Genomic DNA, 20,871 nt, shown 5'->3' with positions numbered 1-20,871 from the left:
GTCCATCAGTGGGTAAATACATTTATCTTAATACAAAAAAACCTAGCTCCAGTCCTAAAATGTGCTAAACATTTCAAGGCATAGTAGCCGATTCCACTCCAGCTTTTACTGTGAGCTTAATTAGGCACACCTTGGTTCCTCATATCTATGTATAGCTTAAAAAAAAGGTCAAAATAAAAAGTGAAATGGCTTAATCTGCTGAGCCAAGAAAGTGACATTTTCAAATAATGCATTATTTAAATCAAGCTTAGTGCTATGAAATTTATTCCTATTGCAACCTGTATTCAGGTTGGTCGCAGGCATGTGTTGTTTGGATATCATGAAAACCTGAACAGAGGCTTTTATTTTATTTTTTTGTATTTTTGTTTTGTTTTAGCACCAAAACAAAACACAGTTACCCACTTGTTAAGTAAAAGGGACAAAAAAACAATTAGCATCTAGCATATATATCAACAGGAAATAATTGCCTTCCTCATTAGACCACAATTGAGGAGAAAGGGAGAAAGAAAGATAAGGAGAAAGAAAAGAAAATCTGAACAATTTTACTACTACTACTACTATTAATTATTTCTATAGTGCTACCAGGTGTATGCAGTGCTGTACAGAGTCACAAAGAAGAAGACAGTCCCTGCTCGAAAGAGCTTACAATCTAAACCAGGGGTGGGCCAGAATCCAGTCAGGTTTTCAGGATTTCCCCAATGAATATGCATTGAAAGCAGTGCATGCAAATAGATCTCATGCATATTCATTGGGGAAATCCTGAAAACTTGACTGGATTCCGGCCTTCGAGGACCGGAGTTGCCCATGTCTGATCTAAACAGACAAGACATCCCCTGACACCAGAATGGAGTTGGTCATTGTTGCCTGAGCAGGAGATCTTTATGAAAAAGGGATTACAAGGGTGAAATGCCACCAGCAGAGGCTCCTTACCTGATATTTCATTATATCCCTGGACTGCTTGTCTTCTAGGTTTTCCAGCTGCTTGTTCAAGGAATCCACGATATTTCGCAGGGCTTCAATCTCCAAGGACCTGGACTGCAGGAGTCGCCGATACTCCGCCGTCTCCTCTCGAATGGACCTAACTGCGTCGTTGTTTTTGCTGGCCAGCTCGGCCACAGAGGCAAACTTAGTGCGGTACCAGTCTTCGGCGGCCTGCATGTTCTTGTTGGCCAGTTTCTCATACTGCGAGCGGATGTCCCTCAGCGCCAATGACAGGTCAGGCTTAGCCACCTCCAGGTCAACAGTGACACTAGCTGCCTGGATTTGGGCAGCGAGCTCTGCACTCTCCTCACCGAACACTTTCTTCAGGAAAGCAATCTCCTCCACTAGAGAGCTGATGCTGCCCTCCACATCGTTGTTGGCCAGTGCCACCTTATCCGCTTCCTCCCGGATCTTCTGCAAGACATCCTCTGCGTTCATACGCAAGTGGGTCTGCTCCTCACACTTCTCTTTCATTTGCCTGCAGACCTCTCTCAAGTGGTCCCTTTCTCCTTCCATTCTCATTTTCTCGCTGGTCTCGGAATCCAGCAGAGCTCTCAGACTCCTCAGCTCCTGCTCATAGATGAAGTGCAGTCGGGAAGGGTCACTCTGCTTCTGTCTCAGTGCCTCCAGCTCCACCAAGAGAATTTTGTTCTCCTGCTCTAGGTGGTGGACCTTTTCGATGTAGGTTGCAAACCTGTCGTTCAGGTTCATAAGCTGTTCTTTCTCCTGAGCCCTGAGACTGAGCAGCTCGATGTTTAGAGAGCTTACCTGGGAAAGGTCAAACCTCTCTATGGATTGGGGCATGGAAGTCAGGGAAGAGGTCCTCACTGACCGCTTGACAGGAGCTGTAGACTTATGCAGAGAATAGGCAGATGAGGAGATGGCGGACTTGGAGGTGCGCATGCACCTGTAATCCTCCCAGGATTTCCGAGAGCTGAAGGGATCATAGCTCATCTTGACTGAATAATGTGGATGGTTTGATAGTTGTTGTTTTTATAAGCTAAGCAGCAGCTTGCTACATACAATGTCTCTGACACAGCTTTCCCTTGTCACTGCACCAATAGTGAAATGCTGCAGAGCTTGCCTTTTATATAGTTTGCCGAGATCCACATCCCCGGAGAGCTCTGCATATCCTACCGATGCTGGAAGTGGCCAATCAGAGCATGCTGCAGTGAGGGGAACAGAAAAAAAAGGATTGATTCTTCGTTTCTCAGACTAAGGAATAACTATGAGGGAGGGCTCTTTCCCAGATGCATATAAACCTGGTGGTATTTTTAACAGGAGACATTTTGTTTCAGTTCTTTCTAAAGAAGGAACGTTGCTTAATCTAGTTTACCACTCTTCCCATATACAAAGAACAGAGGAAACGGGGCCTGATGGCTGGTTGCATATTCTCTGGACAGCCTCTGGATAAATGCAAGTAACCCACAGAGAAGAAAAAAAAAATCAACAACTATGGGAGCTTCATGGGAATTTGCATAAAACAACCCATGTATTGAGCCCTTCCCAGGCATATAGGCATATAATAATATACAAAAGCAGAGCAATAGAAACAATTAGACTTGGAGGGGGGGGGGGAAATTCTATAACAGTGTACCTATATATAGGCTCTCAGAAAGCATCTGATAGGCATCTATTCTGTAAAAGAAAATAGGGGCCTCTTTCCTTTATGGAGGTAGACAGTTGGCACAAATTAGATATCCAGCCAGGTTATAGTTCACTGAGCCTGTGGACAGTGGCTAGATGCGAACAAGTCTTCAGTCTGGGAAGAATACACTGCTGCAGTGTATAGTATATATATTTTGGCCCCTGCCATATGTAAATAGTCCTGTTTTCCAGTTAAAGAAATGAGTCATGCCTGATTTCTTGGAGGAAGAAGGCAAGCAGGGTGAGGCAGGCCCATCCAGAGGGCTCTGCAAGTGATATACCTGCACAGGGCACAAGGGAGACAGGAATGCAAAAAAAATTATTCTCCATCCATTGTCTCCTATGCAATGGCCACAGCACAGTGGGTGGAGCTGGGAGACAGGGCGCAATTTTGGCTCAGAACCCTCTTGGAGGGAGGTCGGAAGGTGGTAATAAAATGTTTAGCATCTCTGTACCAGAGCCATCGTTGGGTGGGAGGCAAGCAGGGCAGCTGCCCTTTGCCCAACAGTTCCAAGAGGCCCCTGTGGGACAGGATGTCCTTCCCTTCTCCCCACCCCCCTTACAATGCCCCCCTCACCTTTTAAAATGCAGCACGGCAGAGATTCTGTAGCACTGGTCACAGCTTTCTCGGCGCTGTTCCTCTGCCTCGGTCCAACCAAGTGAAAACAGGAAGTTGCATCAGAGGGAGGTGGACCGAGGCAGAGGATCAGCACTGAGGAAGCAATGGCAACGCTACAGAATTGCTGCTGCGTCGGCAACCCCTTTTCACTGGAAAAAGTGAGGGGGCTTCAGAAGTGGGTGGGAAGAAGGGAAGGACATCCCAGCTCACAGGGGCCCCCTGGAGCAGTTTATTTTTAAATGAAGGTAAGGATGCTGGATTGGAGGGCATTTGGTGGTTGGGGAAATCAGAGGAGGGACAGGGAGGAGAGGAATTATGGGACCCCTCCTTAATTTCTGCCTTGGATCCCAGCATGTCTATCACTGACCCTGTAAACTGATTAGTAATTATACTATTCCATTGAATAACTACCACAAGACCCCCCCCCTCCATTTTTATCACATAAAATAGCCTCAGACTTAAAGCGCATACGCTAACAGGTGTTAATATTCAACTTTGTTATTGCTCTTAGTTATAATCATAGGCTTCCAACCACCAGCCTCCCTATTTACTTTTTTATCCTTTTTTTCTTTTCTTTTTACTTCTTATTCAGGATCTTTAAATATTTTATTTCTTTCTTGTAAAAAATTATCCGTATCACACCAAACTGTTGCTTTCTTCTCAAGAGGGGCTAATGTTAACAATACACTTTTTCAACGGTCTATCTCGTCTTACGGTCTTATGGTATTTCACAGCGAGAAAAACTTGCTGAGATCAAACACACTTTCAGACTTATAGTACTTCTAGTACTTTTCAGAAACGTTCAATCTTCCCGTTTGGAAGTGTGTTTGATCTCAGCAAGTTTTTCTCGCTGTGAAATACCATAAGACCGTAAGACGAGATAGACCGCTGAAAAAGTGTATTGTTAACACTAGCCCCTCTTGAGAAGAAAGCAACAGTTTGGTGCGATACGGATAATTTTTTAAAAGAAAGAAATAAAATATTTAAAGATCCTGAATAAGAAGTAAAAAAAGGATAAAAAGTGGATAATAAAAAGAGGATAAAAAATAAATAGGGAGGCTGGTGGTTGGAAGCCGATTATAACTAAGAGCAATAACAAAGTTGAATATTAACACCTATTGGCGTATGCGCTCTAAGTCTGAGGCTATTTTATGTGATAAAAATGGAGAGGGGGGGAGGTCTCGTGGTAGTTATTCAATGGAATAGTATAATTACTAATCAGTTTACAGTAACACTGACCCTGGCCAGAGAACACAGGAGGAAAAAAAGCCACATGAACCATACAGACATAACAGTTCAGGAGTGCTTCAGAACAGGTTACCACTTGATTGACTTTGCACTGGAATAAGCCTTCATTATCCTTTTTGGAACTATTAGGAAAGTACACCCCCCAAAATTTGGACATACAGCTGATTACCAGCATCAGAATTACCTTTTATTGGCCATGATCCATATGAGTGCTAGGTTTTATGTAGGGTTACCAGACATCCAACAAAACCCAGACATGCCCTCTTTTTAAAGGACTGTCTGTCCAAATGTAGTTTCCAAAACCCAGCAGTTTGTCCTGGTTTTGGAAAGCCCCACCTCATCTGGAAGGCCTCTGAGCTTTCGCGGATGACGTCACATGCATCTGCGTATGCTCGGAGGCCCTCCAGACCTGGCAGGAAAGAAGAGATAAGGCTTTGGGGGGGGAGGGGCTGGGGGCAGAACAGGGTGAGTTTTGAAGCAGAACAGGGCTGGGCTGGAGGCAGAATGGGGTGGGGCTTGATGCAGAATGGGGGCGTGGCCTTACATCCAAGATTTACCGTTTGAAATATGGTAACCCTAGTTTCATGTAACCCGGCAGCTCTTAGAACCAGGAAAGTCTGGTTCAAATCCCATTGCAGCTTCTTGTGATATTGGGCAAGTCACTTAACCCTCATTGCTTCAGGTACTAACAGAGGCCCTTTCACTAACACACTCTTAATGCAGCTTAAAATGGTGTACCGTGAGCTGCATTCAGGTGTCCTATAGTAGCTACCAAATTAGGGTGCATTAATCTGCGCACTAAAAAATATTTGCATTTTGTGGAAGAAGGTATGTCAGGGGCGGAGAGTGCATTCCAGCGCTAAACAGCACATTCAAATTACTGTGCACTAACTGATTAGTGAGCAAGGAGAAGAAGAACACCCCGTCTTAAAGTACAAGCAAACCAATAAAAGGCAAGGTAGATGTCGATTCAACCAGTGAGTAAGCCTTTATTAATGAAGACAGTCTTTATTCCTAGTAATAGTCCCAACTAGGATCCAAGTTTTGGCATGATCAAAACGCCTTCGTCGGGGGACACGTGTATGAAATGCTCTGAATGCAGTGAAGTCGTCGCATTAACTGTTTAACACAGGATTAGCATGTGAACATAGGAACATAAGAATAGCCATACTGGGTCAGACCAGTGGTCCATCTAGCCCAATTTCCTGTTTCCAACATTGGCCAATCCAAGTTACAAGTACCTGGCAGAAACCCATATAGTACTAATCCCAGGACAAGCAGTGGCTTCCTCATGTCTGTCTCAATAGCAGATTATGGACCTTTCCTCCAGGAAGTTGTCCAAACCTTTTTTTAAACCCAGATATGCTAACCACTGTTACCACATCTTTGGCAACAAATTCCAGAGCTTAACTATTTTTTGAATGAAAAAAATGTTTGTTCCTATTTGTTTTAAAGTTTAATGTAACTTCATTAAGTGTCTTTGCAATTTTTCAAAGAGTATAAAATGGATTCATTTCTACCTGTTCTACATCACTCAGAATTTTATAGATCTCGATCATCTCTCTCTTTCTCTGTCTCTTCTCCAAGCTGAAGAGCCCTAACCTCTTTAGCCTTTTCTCATTTAAAAGGAGTTCCATCCCCTTTATCATTTTGGTCACTCTTCTTTGAACCTTTTCTAATTCTGCTAAATCTTTTTTTGGCAATCTTATAATGATGGCTATTATATAGGCTGACTATATACAAACATCTATTTGTATCTCATACAAATTTAGTCAAGCCACACACATATAGAATTATAAAGAGGTTTTAGTTTGGATCCTCAGCAAGCTGCTCCGAGTCATAGGTATATTATAAGCTAAGTGATTCAGCCGAGATCGTCATAGAATCATTTTTCCAAATTCTCTTTATATTTTTTATATATAGCAGTTTTTCTAAAGTTTCTGAATTTTATCTTCATTTATATACTTTATTCATTATGGCTTTCATATCAAGTTGAAACAAAATAACTTATCTTTCAGTTATGCCATTGCAAGGATTCCCCCCTGATCATGCTTCACATTATCTTTCTTCGGGGTCATGTCAGAAGGGATTTCCAGAACATCAGCACCTGGCATAGGAAAGCCTAGTAGAGCTGCACAGATGTGGCTTAAGTAGTCTGGGGGCTGGGCTAGTGAACCATAGAGAGAAGGACCCAGGCCCATAAGCCACTCTAACCACTACATTCATGGTGAAAAATGTGAGTCCACCAAAACCCTACTGTAGGAGGCACCTGAAGCCATAAGGGATAGGCGGATATAATAGTTTTTTGAGGGCTCACCATGACCTGTAAGGGAGTTGTGATAGATGTTATGTGGCACCCTTTTTGTGAAGTTCACAGCAGTGCCCTGTAATGTACCCCACTACTCTGTTGCCATGTCTGGGTGGCCAGCCCATCACTTTGCTGACCCCTCCCATGCCAAAAAGGTCTTGTTTTAGGTGTTTTGGAATTCGATGAATTTTTTGGATGAGAATGCGGTATAAAGATAGACGACTTGGCGGACTGGACGATCAAACGGCTGGACGTATAATTAGACGATTCTCAAAAAAAAAAAAATTGGGGGATGTATTTTTCGAGAATGGACTTTAGACGCTGCCCACTTTGGGCAACTAGTGCTCAAGGCCCAAAATGGACTTATTATGCCGCTCCACGTTAATAGCTTTCAGATTTGCAAGTGGTATATAAAAAAACTAAAAAAATAGGTTAAACTCAGCAATGCTTTCCTCTGGATGGGAGGGAAAGCCCTTTCCATAGTTGCCTCCCTTCCCAGTGCCATGAATTTCTACCAAGCGAATAGCATTGCAGTTCATTTCACACATCTGGTACAGGCGTGGATGTCAAACAGAGTATTTATGTCCAATTCCCTGCCTCCCTTGAAGGACAACGCTGAATTATAAAGTATGATCAAGGGCAGCAGGAAACGCTGGCATTAAAGAGGTTTGATGCTTCCACCGCATTGAAATCCGAAACAATGAAAAGCACATCTATCTCCTTTTGATATGAAAAAAAAAAACCCAGGCAGACAACACAGCACTCAACAACACTTTCAAACACAGGGTTTTCAATTCTGTTTTGGGGAAAGGGAAAGAAAAGGGACTACAAAGGGGTTTGGTTTCCAGAGTAATTTAACTATGCAAATTAGCTCTATTCTAAATGCAAATATGTGTAATGAATATTTAATATGTTTTTTTTCCACATAAGGCCTGCCCTGGAATCTGCAAAGGCCAGATCTTTAAGCTCAGACAGATCCCAGTGCATTTAGCCTCTCATGAGCGAAATGCCTACAGGAGTAATTAGTAATTTTGTAAAAGAGCCAAGATCTTATTCCCTGCTGCATTCATGTTATAAGGCTCAGATGCAAGCCATTTTTCGTTTTCTGTAATTACCCAGAATGTTTGAAAGCTATGCTTAAGAAGAGTTTTAAAATGCACAATGTACTGATTCATGGCAAAGGGTAAAAAAAAAAAATGGTGTGGATCCACTGCAGAACATTTTAAAACTGATTGCATACCACTTGGATGGCCAAGTTGATGCTGGTATATCAAGTAAAAAATAAACTTAACACTCGAAGCTTGAAATAATAGAAAAAAAAAGTGTGGCCCAATAAACTAAATTGCCCTCCTGAAATATTTGCCTCAATGTCATCTTTATTACTGAAGATCTGGTAAATGAGGTAAGTGGTTGGGACGAAAACAGTGACATAAGAAAGAATTCAAAAACAGAATTCAAAAACACATGGGATAAAATTAAATGACCTTTGCAGGTATAAAGGGGTGTTACCTACAACTCTGGTATAGAGGGGGAGTTACAACTTGCAGGTATAGAGGGATGTTACAGATACAACTCTGGCTGCCTTGTTAGGCAGGCTAGATGGATCATGCAGGTCTTTAATTTTTATCATTTACTAAATGATTATGTCTTTCTGTGCTGCCTTGGTACTTCTGCACTGGTTGTATAATGTGGGACGAGCATGCAGATGGCTTTCCTCACTAGAAATGGCAATGGGACAACAGTAGGTGATCAAGTCCAAAAAAATAAAGAAAAAGAACCAACAAGGGTTAATTAATACCTTCTAGTGAGTCTTTATTAGTACAAAAGGATGAAACTCGATATGGTCCATGTTTCGGTCCAGAGGGCCTGCATCAAGGGTCAATCAACCAATATGTTTTATGTTTTATTGAAACTTGTTATACCACTTGTTCATACAACAGATCCAATATCTATTTTAAAAAAACTCAAATAAATAGTAAAGTCATCAAAGCATTAAAAGATGATAACACAAGCTTCACTCTCAGCTCCACCTTTAGTTCCCATTTAGTCAATTTTGTGTAAATTATATGCTCCCTAACTCCATAAGAGAGTGCCCAAAGTTATAGAAGCTGATATTGAACTCTATTTAGCTGATCGAGAATGGCTCCTGGCATAGCTGGCTATCCACTGATATTCAGTGGGAAATAGCCCTGAATATCAGGGTTGGTGGATTAACCGGTGACTGGCTTTGATATGTAAAGCTGTCACCGCCAATATTAATTGGCTGGCTGGCTAAGTTCAGCGGCCAGACAGACCCACCTAAAAATCAGGTCTATCTTTGGCTACTAGGACTTAGCCAGCCAGCCAGTCAGACAGACAGACAATATCGGCTTAACCAGCTATGTCTTGGCTGGCCAAATCTAAACCGGAATTTCAGTGCAGGTGATCCTTTTAAGTACCCAGCTCCCAGCTCCAGCCACAATGCCCTTCTCCATCTTCAATCTTCATCTCCAAGCTCCACCCCATGCCCTTTCCCCATTTGCCCCTCCCTTTTCAATCCCCAGCTGTAGTCCCAATTCCCCTTTTCCTCTTGCTCCCTCCTTTTAGTTCCCAGCTCTAACTGCAAAACTTTTCTCCTTCTCGCTCCCTTTTCATATCCCAGCTCCTGTCCCAGTGCCCTTCTCTCTTTTGTCCCTCTTTTTAAATCTTCCAGCTCCAGTCCTAATGCCCTTCTCCCTCTTGCTCCCACCTTTTTCAGCTCCCTGCTCCAGCCACAATGCTAATCTCCCCCACCTGATCCAACATTGTATCTTGTCCTCTCTGACACCACCCTCCACACCTTTTCCTTTTCTTCTTACAACTGCTCTCTAAGCTTGACATATGTCACTAGCAGTCTCAGCTATTCAAGTGGTAACCCGTCAAATGAGCCCAGGACAATTGCGCTCAAACAAAAGCGCCCCAATGATTGCGCGCAGGGACAAAGGGTGTGCAGGACAATTGCGGCGGTGGATACTTTTTTGACTTTTTGAGGGTTACAAAGTAACCCTCTTTTTTGAGGATGGGTAAGGATAGGGGTGGGGAGGGACCCCCCGACTACACTTTAAAAATTCACTTGCTATCTAGTGTTAGGGTAAGATTTATATTATGATTATGGGAATCCTAATCATGATATAAACCTTACCCTAACATGAAGGCCCTGATTTGCTGATACTCCTCAGGCCCCGTCCCTTATCCTAACACAAAGGCCCTGATTTTCTGACACTCCTAGGCCCCGTCCCATACCCTAATGCGAAGGCCCTGATTTGCTGACACTCCTCAGGTCCCATCCGACGGGCCTTCATAGTGTTGCAGTACGCCCAGAGCTATAAGGGGCATTTTAGGAGGAGTGGTGAGGGCAGGATTTGGGCAGGATGTGGGCCGTCCTAGACTTAGTCGTGCTGCATATATAACCAGAAGTTTAACAACACTGCCTAGACAGAACTTGGACGTTGTGACTTAGGCCATCTAAAACCAGATCTAAGTCACAAGAAGGTATCTAAAGCAGTGGCGTACCAAAGGGGGGGCAGGGGGGCGGTCCGCCCCGGGTGCACACCTTGGGGGGTGCACAACCGGCTGTTCTCACTGCCTCTAATGCCGTCCCTGCAGCTCCGGACTTCCCCACACCTGCTCCCCCCCAATCGCTATTATTTTAAACGTTATGGCAGCCGCGGCGCTGTATCTATCGAAGGAGACTTCTAACCTCGGCCTGCCCCGGACTTCTTCCTGCAACAGCAACTTCCTGTTCACGCCTAGGCGGGTGGTGGCTGCAGGAAGAGTTCCGGGGTAGGCCGAGGTTAGAAGTCTCCTCCGATGGATACAGCGCCACGGCTGCCATAACATTTAAAATAATAGCGATCGGGGGGGGGGGGTAGCAGGTGTGGGGAAGTACGGAGCCGCAGGGTCCCGCGTTGGGGGGAGGGAGGAAGAAAGAAGAGTAACTGAAGCATTGGCAATTTGGGGGGAGCAGGTGTGGGGAAGTCCAGAGCTGCAGGGGAGAGTGTTGCTGTACCCAGCTGGAGGGAGAAGGAAAATGAGGGAGGGAATGAAAGGAGATGCCAGGGCTTGGAGGGAAGGAGGAAGGTATGCCAGACTAAGGGAAAAGGAAGGGGGAGATCTCAGAGCATGGAGGGGGAGGGAAAGATGGAAGGAAAGGAGAGAAATGCCAAAGAATCAGGGAAGGGCAGATACCAGACTGTGGGGTGTGAAGGAAAGAAAGGAGAAGAGAGAGATGCCAGAGCATAGGGGATGGGTTGGTGACAGAGAGAAAAACTGGAGAGGTGGCAGAGCTGATATCAATCATGTACAAAGGAGAGAAGGGGCACAGGATAGATAGTTATGAAAGGAGCATAGAAAGAAGGAAGATATTGTATGGAAGAGAGAAAAGGCAGACATTGGATGGAAAGAACAGAGAGGGCAGTGACTGGAAGGGGCGAGACAGAAGGTGAACAGTAGATGGAAGGGGTAGAGAGAGGGACAGACACTGAATGGAAGTGTGGGGGAGAGAAGGGACAGCCACTAAATGGAAGTGTGAGGGAGAGGGGGAGCAGACGCTGGAAGGAAGTGGGGAGGAGAAAGAAAAAAAGGCACATGCTAGATTGAGGGACGAGGATAGAGTTAGTTACTGGAAGGGGTGAGGGAAAAAGGTAGCAAGCTTTAGGTAGACAGTGAAAAAGGACATTGATGAGAGGGTAGTAAGAACGTAATCTAGACAGATGCAGAAAATAAATTGAAAAGGAAAATGAGGGAAAAAAGGGAAAGGGAGAGGAAAGGAGAGGAGAGAGATGCCAGACCAATGGGGGTGAAAGGAGAGATGGAAGGGGGAGGCATACAGTTTCTGGAAGGGGCATAGAAGGAGAGAAGATGCCATATAGGGGAAGAGAGACGGCAGACAGTGGATGGAAGGAAGAGAGTTACAAGATGAGGAAAGCAGAAATTACAGAAGACAAAGGTAGAAAAAAAATTTTCTATTTATTTATTGCTTTAGGAGACATGAGTCACTGTTTCTGTGGTGTTGCATTGTATGCAGAGTCCAGCTTCTTACTGGTTCAATTTAACCTTTGTCTATGTATTTCTATTTTATCCCCCCTTTTACAAAACTGTGAAGCGTTTTTTAGTGCCAGCCGTGGTGGTAGCAGCTCTGATGCTCAGAATTCTATGAGCATCAGAGCTGTTACCACTGTGGCTAAAATCCACACTACAGTTTTGTAAAAGATGGAGGGGTTAGTTTGTGATTACATATTCCATACTAGGCGAAGGTGTTTTCTGTGTCCTGTGTGTTCGAAAGTCATGGTTTTTTGTTAGGCTTGACTGCAGGATTGATCTGTACTAGTCTGGCTTGCTTAGTTTTGCCTTTTCCTAGGTACTCATGTGTGACGTGTGGCTTGTTACTAAAAATCATGTTTTCTGTACAGATGGGGGGGGTGCCAAAAAATGATAGGCTCCGGATGTCACATATGCTAGGTACGCCACTGATCCAAAGTGACTAGATAACCACTGTAGGGAAAAAAGTACAGACCCTTACACACTCCCCCAGTGATCAGTGACACCCCCCCCCCCACCAGCCATAAAAACCGTTATAACAACTTTACCAATCTGCCTCCAGAACATCAGCATCTGGCAGCCTGGCATAGGAAAGTCTAGTAGAGCCGCACAGAGGTGGCTTAAGTGGTCTGGGGGGTGGGCTAGTGAACCATGGAGAGGAAGACCCAGGCCCATAAGCCACTCTAATCACTGCATGCATGGTGAAACATGTGCACTCCCCAAAACCCCCCTAACCCTTATGTCCTGCCATATAAGTGACACCTGCAGCCATAAGGGCTATTGGGGTGGTAGACAGGTGGGTCTAGTCAGTTCTGGGGGTGTTTTGGGGTTAACCAGACCTACAAGGTTGTTGTGGTGAGATGTGTATGTGGCAACCTTTTTGTGAAGTTCACAGTAGTGCCCTGTAAGGTACCCCCACTACTCTGGTGCAATGTTTGGGTGTCCAGGCCATTACTTTGCTGATCCCGCCCATGTCCAAAAGGTCCTTTTCTAAGCATTTTTGACTTGGACAAATTTTTGGATGAAAATGAGGTATAAAGATGGACAAACAGACAGCTGTATGTACAGTTAGTTGATTTTTGGAAAAAAAAAATGTTGGACGTATTTTTCAAAAATGGACCTTTTCTCATGTCCACCTTTGGGCGACTAGTGATTTAGAATCAAAACGGACTTAGATGTTTCTTTTTAATTATGTCTCTCCACGTGAACCAATTGAGTGACTATTCTCTCCCTTAAAACCTAGCACTATAAAACAAAATTCAGATGTAATTCAATGCATTCGTCCCTGGAAGGTAGCTACTGTGGCTTCATGATCCGACATGTTTCGCAAAAGATTTGCTTTATCACTGGGTGATCCTTGATAAAGCAAATCTTTTGCGAAACATGTCGGATCATGAAGCTCCAGTAGCATGAATGAATGATGAATTTAAGTTAAGTATGAAATTCATCATAAGATTTAAATGAGAACTGCATAAAACTTTCTAAAAATCAAAAAATAATAAATAGAATAGTGTTGGAAAATTCAAAATGAATACAAAATATAGTAAATAAATCTAGGCCAATGAGGAATATCATACACCAATATTCCCGCCGGATATGAATTTTTATTGAAGGTGGAGGAGGTGTGTCTGAGGCCTTTATTCTATAATATAAAAAACACTAAAAAATACTTTAAAATTATCTGAGCATTAATAGTAGATGTTTGGAAGTTATAGGTAACATAGTGTGAAGTACTTCATAAATGTTGGGGTTTTGTTTGAGTTATATTTGAGTCTTAACCCCAATAATAAACTCAAAATGATAAATTAAAAGGCCATCTTTAAATGAATTGCATAGTACTTAAGTATCCTGCATATATATTTGTTTTATATATACATATTTATATATACATATTTATAAGCATTGTTTCTCTAGTGCATTAGGCTAATTCCTGTGCAATATATTTATTATGCAATCACTGTATCAAACACACACCTTCTTCAAATAACAAAAATCCTGCTTATCAACGTACGCTATCCTGTCTTCAACCTTCGGTAACCTGCCTGCACCCTTGCATTGGCAAATTCATATTAGCCACAAAGCAAAAATGAATTAGCATCCTTCCCCATGTTCCTAACACAAATTTTTCTTTTTTTCCTCGTTAATTCTTTAACACTATCAATTCCTTTTTATTCCTTCTTGTCTTCCCAGATCCATTATATATAATGTCTACAGTCCTCCTTTCTGCTCCCTTCTGGTACCGTTGCCAAATATTTATAATGTATGCTATACTTTCCATTATCTTCTTGCTCTGAGAAAATTATGTACAATAGCAGCAGCTCACAATCTATCCCTTAGTATTGAACCTACTAATTTTTCTAATCTGTCTTTAACTCATTTTCTTACTCATAAAATCAACCTCACAGCACATCAAACACTGTTATTTTCATAGGGAGACAACTATTATACTTATAAACTGAGAACTTACTAAACTAAATTATTATTGTTAGTATTTGTACCTAACATTAATAACTCCCTCTTTGAGTTGTTCCTCTGCTCTGGTTAATCTATAATCAGCTTACTTACTTCCTCTTTTCTTGCAACTAGTATACAGAAAGCAAGATTTTCTCCTCTGAATTTAGTTATAATCTTTCTATCTGCCTTTATAAATTACTTTTTAAAGAATTCCTGTGTCTCTCATAGCAATGAGGCAGTAAACTATTCCCATTCACAAATCCTATTATCTAAGAGCTCCAAATTTCATAACCGCTAATAATAACATCATGACCACAGAACCCGTTATTCTGTGTGGCAAACCTAAATTTATACAGAAATCCCTATAGCAGACCATGAGTGAACGCAGCATACAGAAAGATAGATTTGTTAAAGGAAAGGCAGTTGCAAATTAACTCACAAGAAACAGATTGGAGAATAGGAAGTTTAAAAATGGGTTAACAAGGATAGCTCCTGTAGTAACAGTTGTGTGCTCTAGTGCTTCCGGGACCCTATATTCTAAAATTAACATATCTAAGTGGACTGCTTGTGATTTACTTTTGTTCGTGTTTGCAGCTTGTCATTTCTAAATGTGTTCCTGGCCGCACTTTATTTTTGGCAGTGTTTATAACATGACATTTCCTGATAAGTAACAGTATTAGCTTATCAGTGCCTACAGAAAGCAGGAAGTAATTCTAGCACCCAAACAGGGAAGCGATGGGCATAGTTTCTCTGGAGCCCTGTAGATCATATGAAATGACTCGAGCAAATACTCCAGGATTCTTAATGTTTATAACAGAAAACCAAGTATGTAAAGACTTAATATATGGTGACTCAGTTGGCTCAATGTTTCCACTTTTTAGGAAACACTGCACAACAATTTTTTGGTTAAGTCTTGATTCCTGAAAAGTTTTTGGTGATTATGACAGGTACCAACTTGGTATGCTCAAATATGGTTTTGGTTTTACTGCATCACGTAAGAACTATGAGAAATAGACATTTTTATGTTTACTGACAATAAAATATATAGTCAAGTTTACGTTTCGCACAAGCGACTAAATGAAACAGAATTAAAAGTGTTTTGCTCCCGAGTTTCTTTTATATTCAGTGTCTGGTGCATCACGTTGTAGCATCCAACAATAGTCGGCAAGCATTGACGGATTCCAATTGCCCTGGTATCGTTTCTCCATCGTAGCTATGTCTTGATGAAACCTTTCACCGTGCTCGTCACTCACAGCACCGAGATTTGCGGGGAAGAAGTCCAAGTGTGAATGGAGGAAATGAATCTTGAGTGACATATTGCACTTCATTCTCTTGTATGCTTTGAGAAGTTTGTCTACCAGCTGAATGTAGTTTGGGGCTCTGTAATTGCCCAGAAAATTGTCAACAACGTCTTTCAAGGCTTTCCAGCCAATTTTTTCCGGCCCAACTAACAGATCTTCAAATCGCTTGTCACTCATAACATGTCTGATCTGGGGGCCAACAAAAATACCCTCTTTGATCTTGGCATCAGTTATTCTTGGGAACATCTGTCTTAAATAACGAAAACCTTCCCCTTCCTTGTTCATTGCTTTCACAAAATTCTTCATGAGTCCCAGTTTAATGTGAAGAGGAGGCAAAAATATCTTTGTCGGGTCAACAAGCGATTCATGTGCTACATTTTTCTGTCCTGGAACTAACTTTTTACGGAGTGGCCAGTTCTTTCTAGAATAGTGCGACTCTCTGTCTCGGCTGTCCCATTCGCAGATGAAACAGCAGTACTTTGTATAGCCAAGCTGCAGTCCTAGTAACAGAGCAACGACTTTGAGGTCTCCACAGATATTCCAGTTATACCTGGTATACTGGACATACTTTAGTAACATTTCCATATTCTCATATGTTTCTTTCATATGTGCTGCATAGCCAACAGGTACTGAAGGATAAACGTTGCCATTGTGCAACAGAACAGCTTTCAGGCTTAACATTGACGAATCAATGAAAAGACGCCACTCTTCCGGGTTGTGATCACAACCAAAGACCGAGAACAATCCTTCAATGTCACAACAGAAACAGAGACTGTCGACTTGTGCAAAAAATTTGGTTATATCATGATGCCGGTCTCGAAACACAGAAATTTTCGTACCTGGTGATAGCAAACACCATTCCTGCAGTCTCGAACCTAGCAGCTCAGCTTTTGCTTTTGACAGACCCAAATCTCTGACCAAATCGTTCAATTCGGACTGTGTTATCAGATGTGGATCGCCTGATGAGGATGGTTCAAAATCCGGGTCAATGTCACTGTTAGAACCCTGCACTGCAGTTTCTTCATCTGGTTCGTCTAAGGTCCAATCCTCTGGTGGTTTCGGAACTGGAAGACTGTCATCATGTGGCATGGGTCTCATTAATGAAGGCAGATTAGGATATTCAATTGACTTCTTGTTTTTGGCAGAGAAACCAGACACATTAGTCAAACAGAAATAACAGTCCGTCACATGGTCTTTCTGTTCTCGCCATATCATCGGAACAGCAAATGGCATCGTCTTTCGAGTACCTCTGAGCCAGGCTCTCAGACTAACAGCACATGTCGCACAGCAAATGTGAGGCGCCCATTGCTTGTCTTGATCACCTATTTTGCAGCCAAAATACAGATGATAGGCTTTCTTTACAAGGGCAGTCATCGAACGTCTCTGAGGCGTAAGTGTATATTCCCCACAGATATAGCAGAATGTGTCGCGGCTGTTACGACACCGACGAGACATATTGCCCGACACCAAAACGTCTATAGCATCAAGCTTACTTACTGTTATATTGCTACAGCTACTATACTACTATACTTTACTATACTGATACTATATACACACACGGACTATCTATATTAACCAAATGAGCAGGATCGGTGTATGGAAGCCACCATTATAGCATGGTGAGACAGCGCAAGCTCGTTCAGACCTGCCCAGACATGCCCAGGATGTCATCTTCCATAAAACAGCTTCCAACCTGGCTAGATTTTATGCATGGACATACCCAGGCGGCACAAACCGTTGTTGATAAGACACTTATGGGAGAAAAAATTGTTTGCATCCAAATATAAGAAAAAATCACGACAAAATTGAAGATTTCTCTGAAATGGTACGTGATGGGTAATTTTTGATGTAATATTCATGATCAGCACCCAAAATTCTATAAGAAACACCCAGCAGTGTTCAGGAAGCAAAAACTTTGTTGTGCAGTGAAATCATCAACCAGTGCTCTAATGTCCTCTAAGGCTTCTGGTTCGAAAAGATATTGTGCGATTGTTGGTCACGTCTCTGGGTCATTTAGGACTAATTTTGCTCCGACAACACTTTCTTCATGAGCATATAGTTGCTGGGAGTCAAATTTTAGGGCATCAGTCTGCTGAGTCCTGCAATTGTTATTACTGCTTGTATTGTTGAGCCCACATTTCATCCTAAAAGATTAACTGGGCATGTGGCAACATACGGCATGGGAACATGTTTTCTGGTCTTTAATTTGTACATGTTTGATGGGCTCTGTCTGTGCAGTGACAGATATTACCTGCACGTACTGTCCTAGTCATCGCACATTGAATGGATTGTTTGACGAAAATCCCCCTTCTGGACCATTCCAGTGCTGTGGGGGATGTTGAGGAAATGGGAAATCAGGGGCATAATTCCAGCAATCGTTATTTTGGCTGTTATTGGCAAGAGGGGGCATACCAAGGCCTTTTCCTCCTCGTCTACCACCCTTCTGACCGTCCCTGTTCCAACACTCACTTGCATAATGGCCATGCTTATTACAAGCGAAGCATTGAATACGTGATTTATCTTTCTTGTTCCCATAGCCTCTGCTACTCCCTTGTCCAGTTCCTCTCATTGCAAGCTGAACTGCCTCCTTTACTTGCATAACTATATCCGCAGGCTTGTCTTGTTGCCCTTCCTTTTCCTGTATTGTCATAGCCAAAGCTTTTTTCTGAAGCTGTAATAGCTCCTTTTGTTCTTTGTTATGTGCCTCATCTATTATTTCTGAATAATGAATAATGTAGGAAACCATTTCAGACCAAAGTTTTCCTTCCATTCCTACAACATTATCTAGTTTGGTTTGAATACTTTTTGGCATGGCATTTTTAAGTGTCAGAAAAGCTAAACTTTTCATATTATCGTTAGAGCATGTCTCCCCTATTTGTGATTCCCACTTCTTCTCAAATTCTTGAATAAAAGAGTATATGTTTATCCCAATTTTGTATTTTAACGACGTAAGCGTGGACATATCTTTAACATCTGGGTATCTCCTCCGTAAGGCAGCCTAGACATTTGGTCTGTAATTGTTAAATCGTTCCCCATCGAATCGTTTGATATCACGGGTATAATCTGGAATACCCACGCGTCATCAAATATGTCCGTGGTCACTTTTCCTACACATTCTACCAACAAGGCTCTGACATCCCCTACCGCTAGTTCCCACTTTGCAGTGACTTGCTCAAACTTGGAGATCCAGGGAGAGGCACCAGCCAATAAGGGAGGGAGTTGTGCTTTGATAGAATATTTGTCTGCGAAGTTCCAAGGGTTGTAATCAGTCCTAATGCCTGCAGGTGTTTGTCTGGTGAGAAGCGGGTCTTGGATGACAGGGGTAGATTTGTTTCGGGACTCAGCGGGCCGGCCACTGAATTTGTCTTCGTACTTTTCCCATATTTTCAGTCCTGCTCGCATGTACTTCAGATCGCATCCAGGATCTGGCACTCCGCTGCGTTGAGATTCGCATAAGCGAGCAGTGTGCCTATGGCTGGTTTCAAAGGACCCCTCTCGTGAGAAGGGCAACATTTGTGGGGCTAGGGCTTCTGTCCAGCCGGCTATGTTATCTACCCAGGGATTCACATAAATGTAAGAGCCTTCCTGCTGGCCTACAACTTGGGCTGGAGTCAGACTAGTATGAAAATATAATTGGGTGGGAGGCAAGTTCAATAATTTCTAAAGGCAATATTCTAAAAGCATACTATCTAGCTCGATTCCTACAGCTAAAACAGTAAAGAATATGCGACGATTACAACTAATGCAAAACACTGCGGTCAGACTAATCTTCGGTCTAAAGAAGTTCGATCACGTGACGCCATACTTCAAACAGCTACACTGGCTGCCGATGGAAGCTCGTGTAAAGTTTAAGTTTGCCTGCCTCTGTTTTAAAGTTTTCTACGGTCTAACCCCTAAATACATCACTGACCTATTCTCCTTCTTAGCCAACAAACACAAGAGAAGCTCCCACTCGCACTTTGTTTCTCCCCCGGTTAGAGGATGCAAACTAAAAAAACACCATGAGCATCTTCTCTCACATCAGGCTGCTCTATGGGGTAAAGACCTAGAATAACTCCTATCGTCCACCACTTATGAGGTATTCAGGAAACGCCTCAAAACTCACCTATTCCTGAAATACCTAGACAGCTGACCCACTTCCCTCCTTCCCCTCTCTTGCCCTTTCTCCCCATTGTTCCCACATCCCTTAAGTTAACTCAACTTGTACGTCAACTCAACTTGTACCCCACTAATCTTCTGTAAACCGCATAGAACTTAACGGTATTGCGGTATATAAACTGTTATTATTATTATTAAATCTTAACATAAACTAACTGGATGCAAAGTTCAAAACAATTATCTACTTACAGCATTTGTATTTCCATGCAGTCACTGCCAGCTCCAGAGTCTCGGCAGGATGCAGGATACTCCCTGTATTACTGTATTCCCGTTGGCTCCAAAATCCTAGTCTCAACGGGTCACTGCTAGATGCCTGGTCTCAGCAGGATTCACGTGCACTGTAAAAATAAAGTATTTCTTTCTCTCTCAAAAAGAGGGGGGGGCATATCCCACCCCCCTCTGAACATTGAGGTTACCACTGAAAGGCCGGCTGCTTAGCCCTTCACGAAATGACCTCAGCGCCAACACAATTGCTGTTTCATATAATTATTTAAGTTTAATGAATAATAAAGCAAAGGCAGCATACAGGAAATGCATCATAAAAATATATAGCAATTGTGTAAGCAAAGGAGACAAGAAGATGCTGGCAATCTTGGCAGGTCTCAGTTTGCTCTGCCCATTTCCTCATTAGCTAGATTTTTTTATACCTACATGAAATATTACTTTAGCTATTCTGATTGGTTGTTATACAAATAACTTTGAGTCGTAACAAGGCTACTTGGTGTCAAACATGACTTCCCTATTTCCCATGACAGTGTATTCTTAGGCCCCTCCCTCTCCATTGACCTGTCCTTCTTCTGTTTCAGCTTGATTGTAGTTGTCAGCAGTTTCAGAGTGCAATACATGTCATGTTGACCTGTTATTGTGGCTTTGCTTGTGACCCATGTACTTGCTGGTAATTGTCAGCATCAGCAAATATTGTCAGCCGCAGCATCTGTGTCAAAGATGAAGTCTTTTTTTTTTTTTTTTTTGCAGAAGTGTTCTTTTTTGCAGAATCCATTTTCAAGTTTGGCCTGTTCTATTGCAGTTCTTATTCAGTCAGCACCGTTTTTGTTAACTTAGATGTCTGGGGTCTCATGAGGTTGAGGGATCCTCTC

General features: G+C 42.6%; 1 protein-coding gene across 1 annotated transcript in view; it reads right to left on the bottom strand.

Moving 5' to 3' along the window:
• Positions 1-20,358, bottom strand: part of LOC117365111 (neurofilament light polypeptide-like) — a 31,123-nt gene extending 10,765 nt beyond the window's left edge. The window contains exons 1-2 of the mRNA XM_033955084.1: positions 19,964-20,358; positions 931-2,147 (exon numbers count right to left, since the gene is read on the bottom strand). Of these exons, the coding sequence (XP_033810975.1) occupies positions 931-1,935 (1,005 nt within the window). The 5' untranslated portion in view covers positions 1,936-2,147; positions 19,964-20,358. The remainder of the gene's footprint in view (positions 1-930; positions 2,148-19,963) is intronic.
• Positions 20,359-20,871: the final 513 nt, after the last annotated feature.

This window comes from Geotrypetes seraphini, chromosome 1, assembly GCF_902459505.1.
Source record: "Geotrypetes seraphini chromosome 1, aGeoSer1.1, whole genome shotgun sequence".
NCBI classification, from domain to species: domain Eukaryota; kingdom Metazoa; phylum Chordata; class Amphibia; order Gymnophiona; family Dermophiidae; genus Geotrypetes; species Geotrypetes seraphini.
The sequence above is the reverse complement of the archived record's forward strand: the minus strand, read 5'-3'. Positions and strand labels throughout refer to the sequence as shown.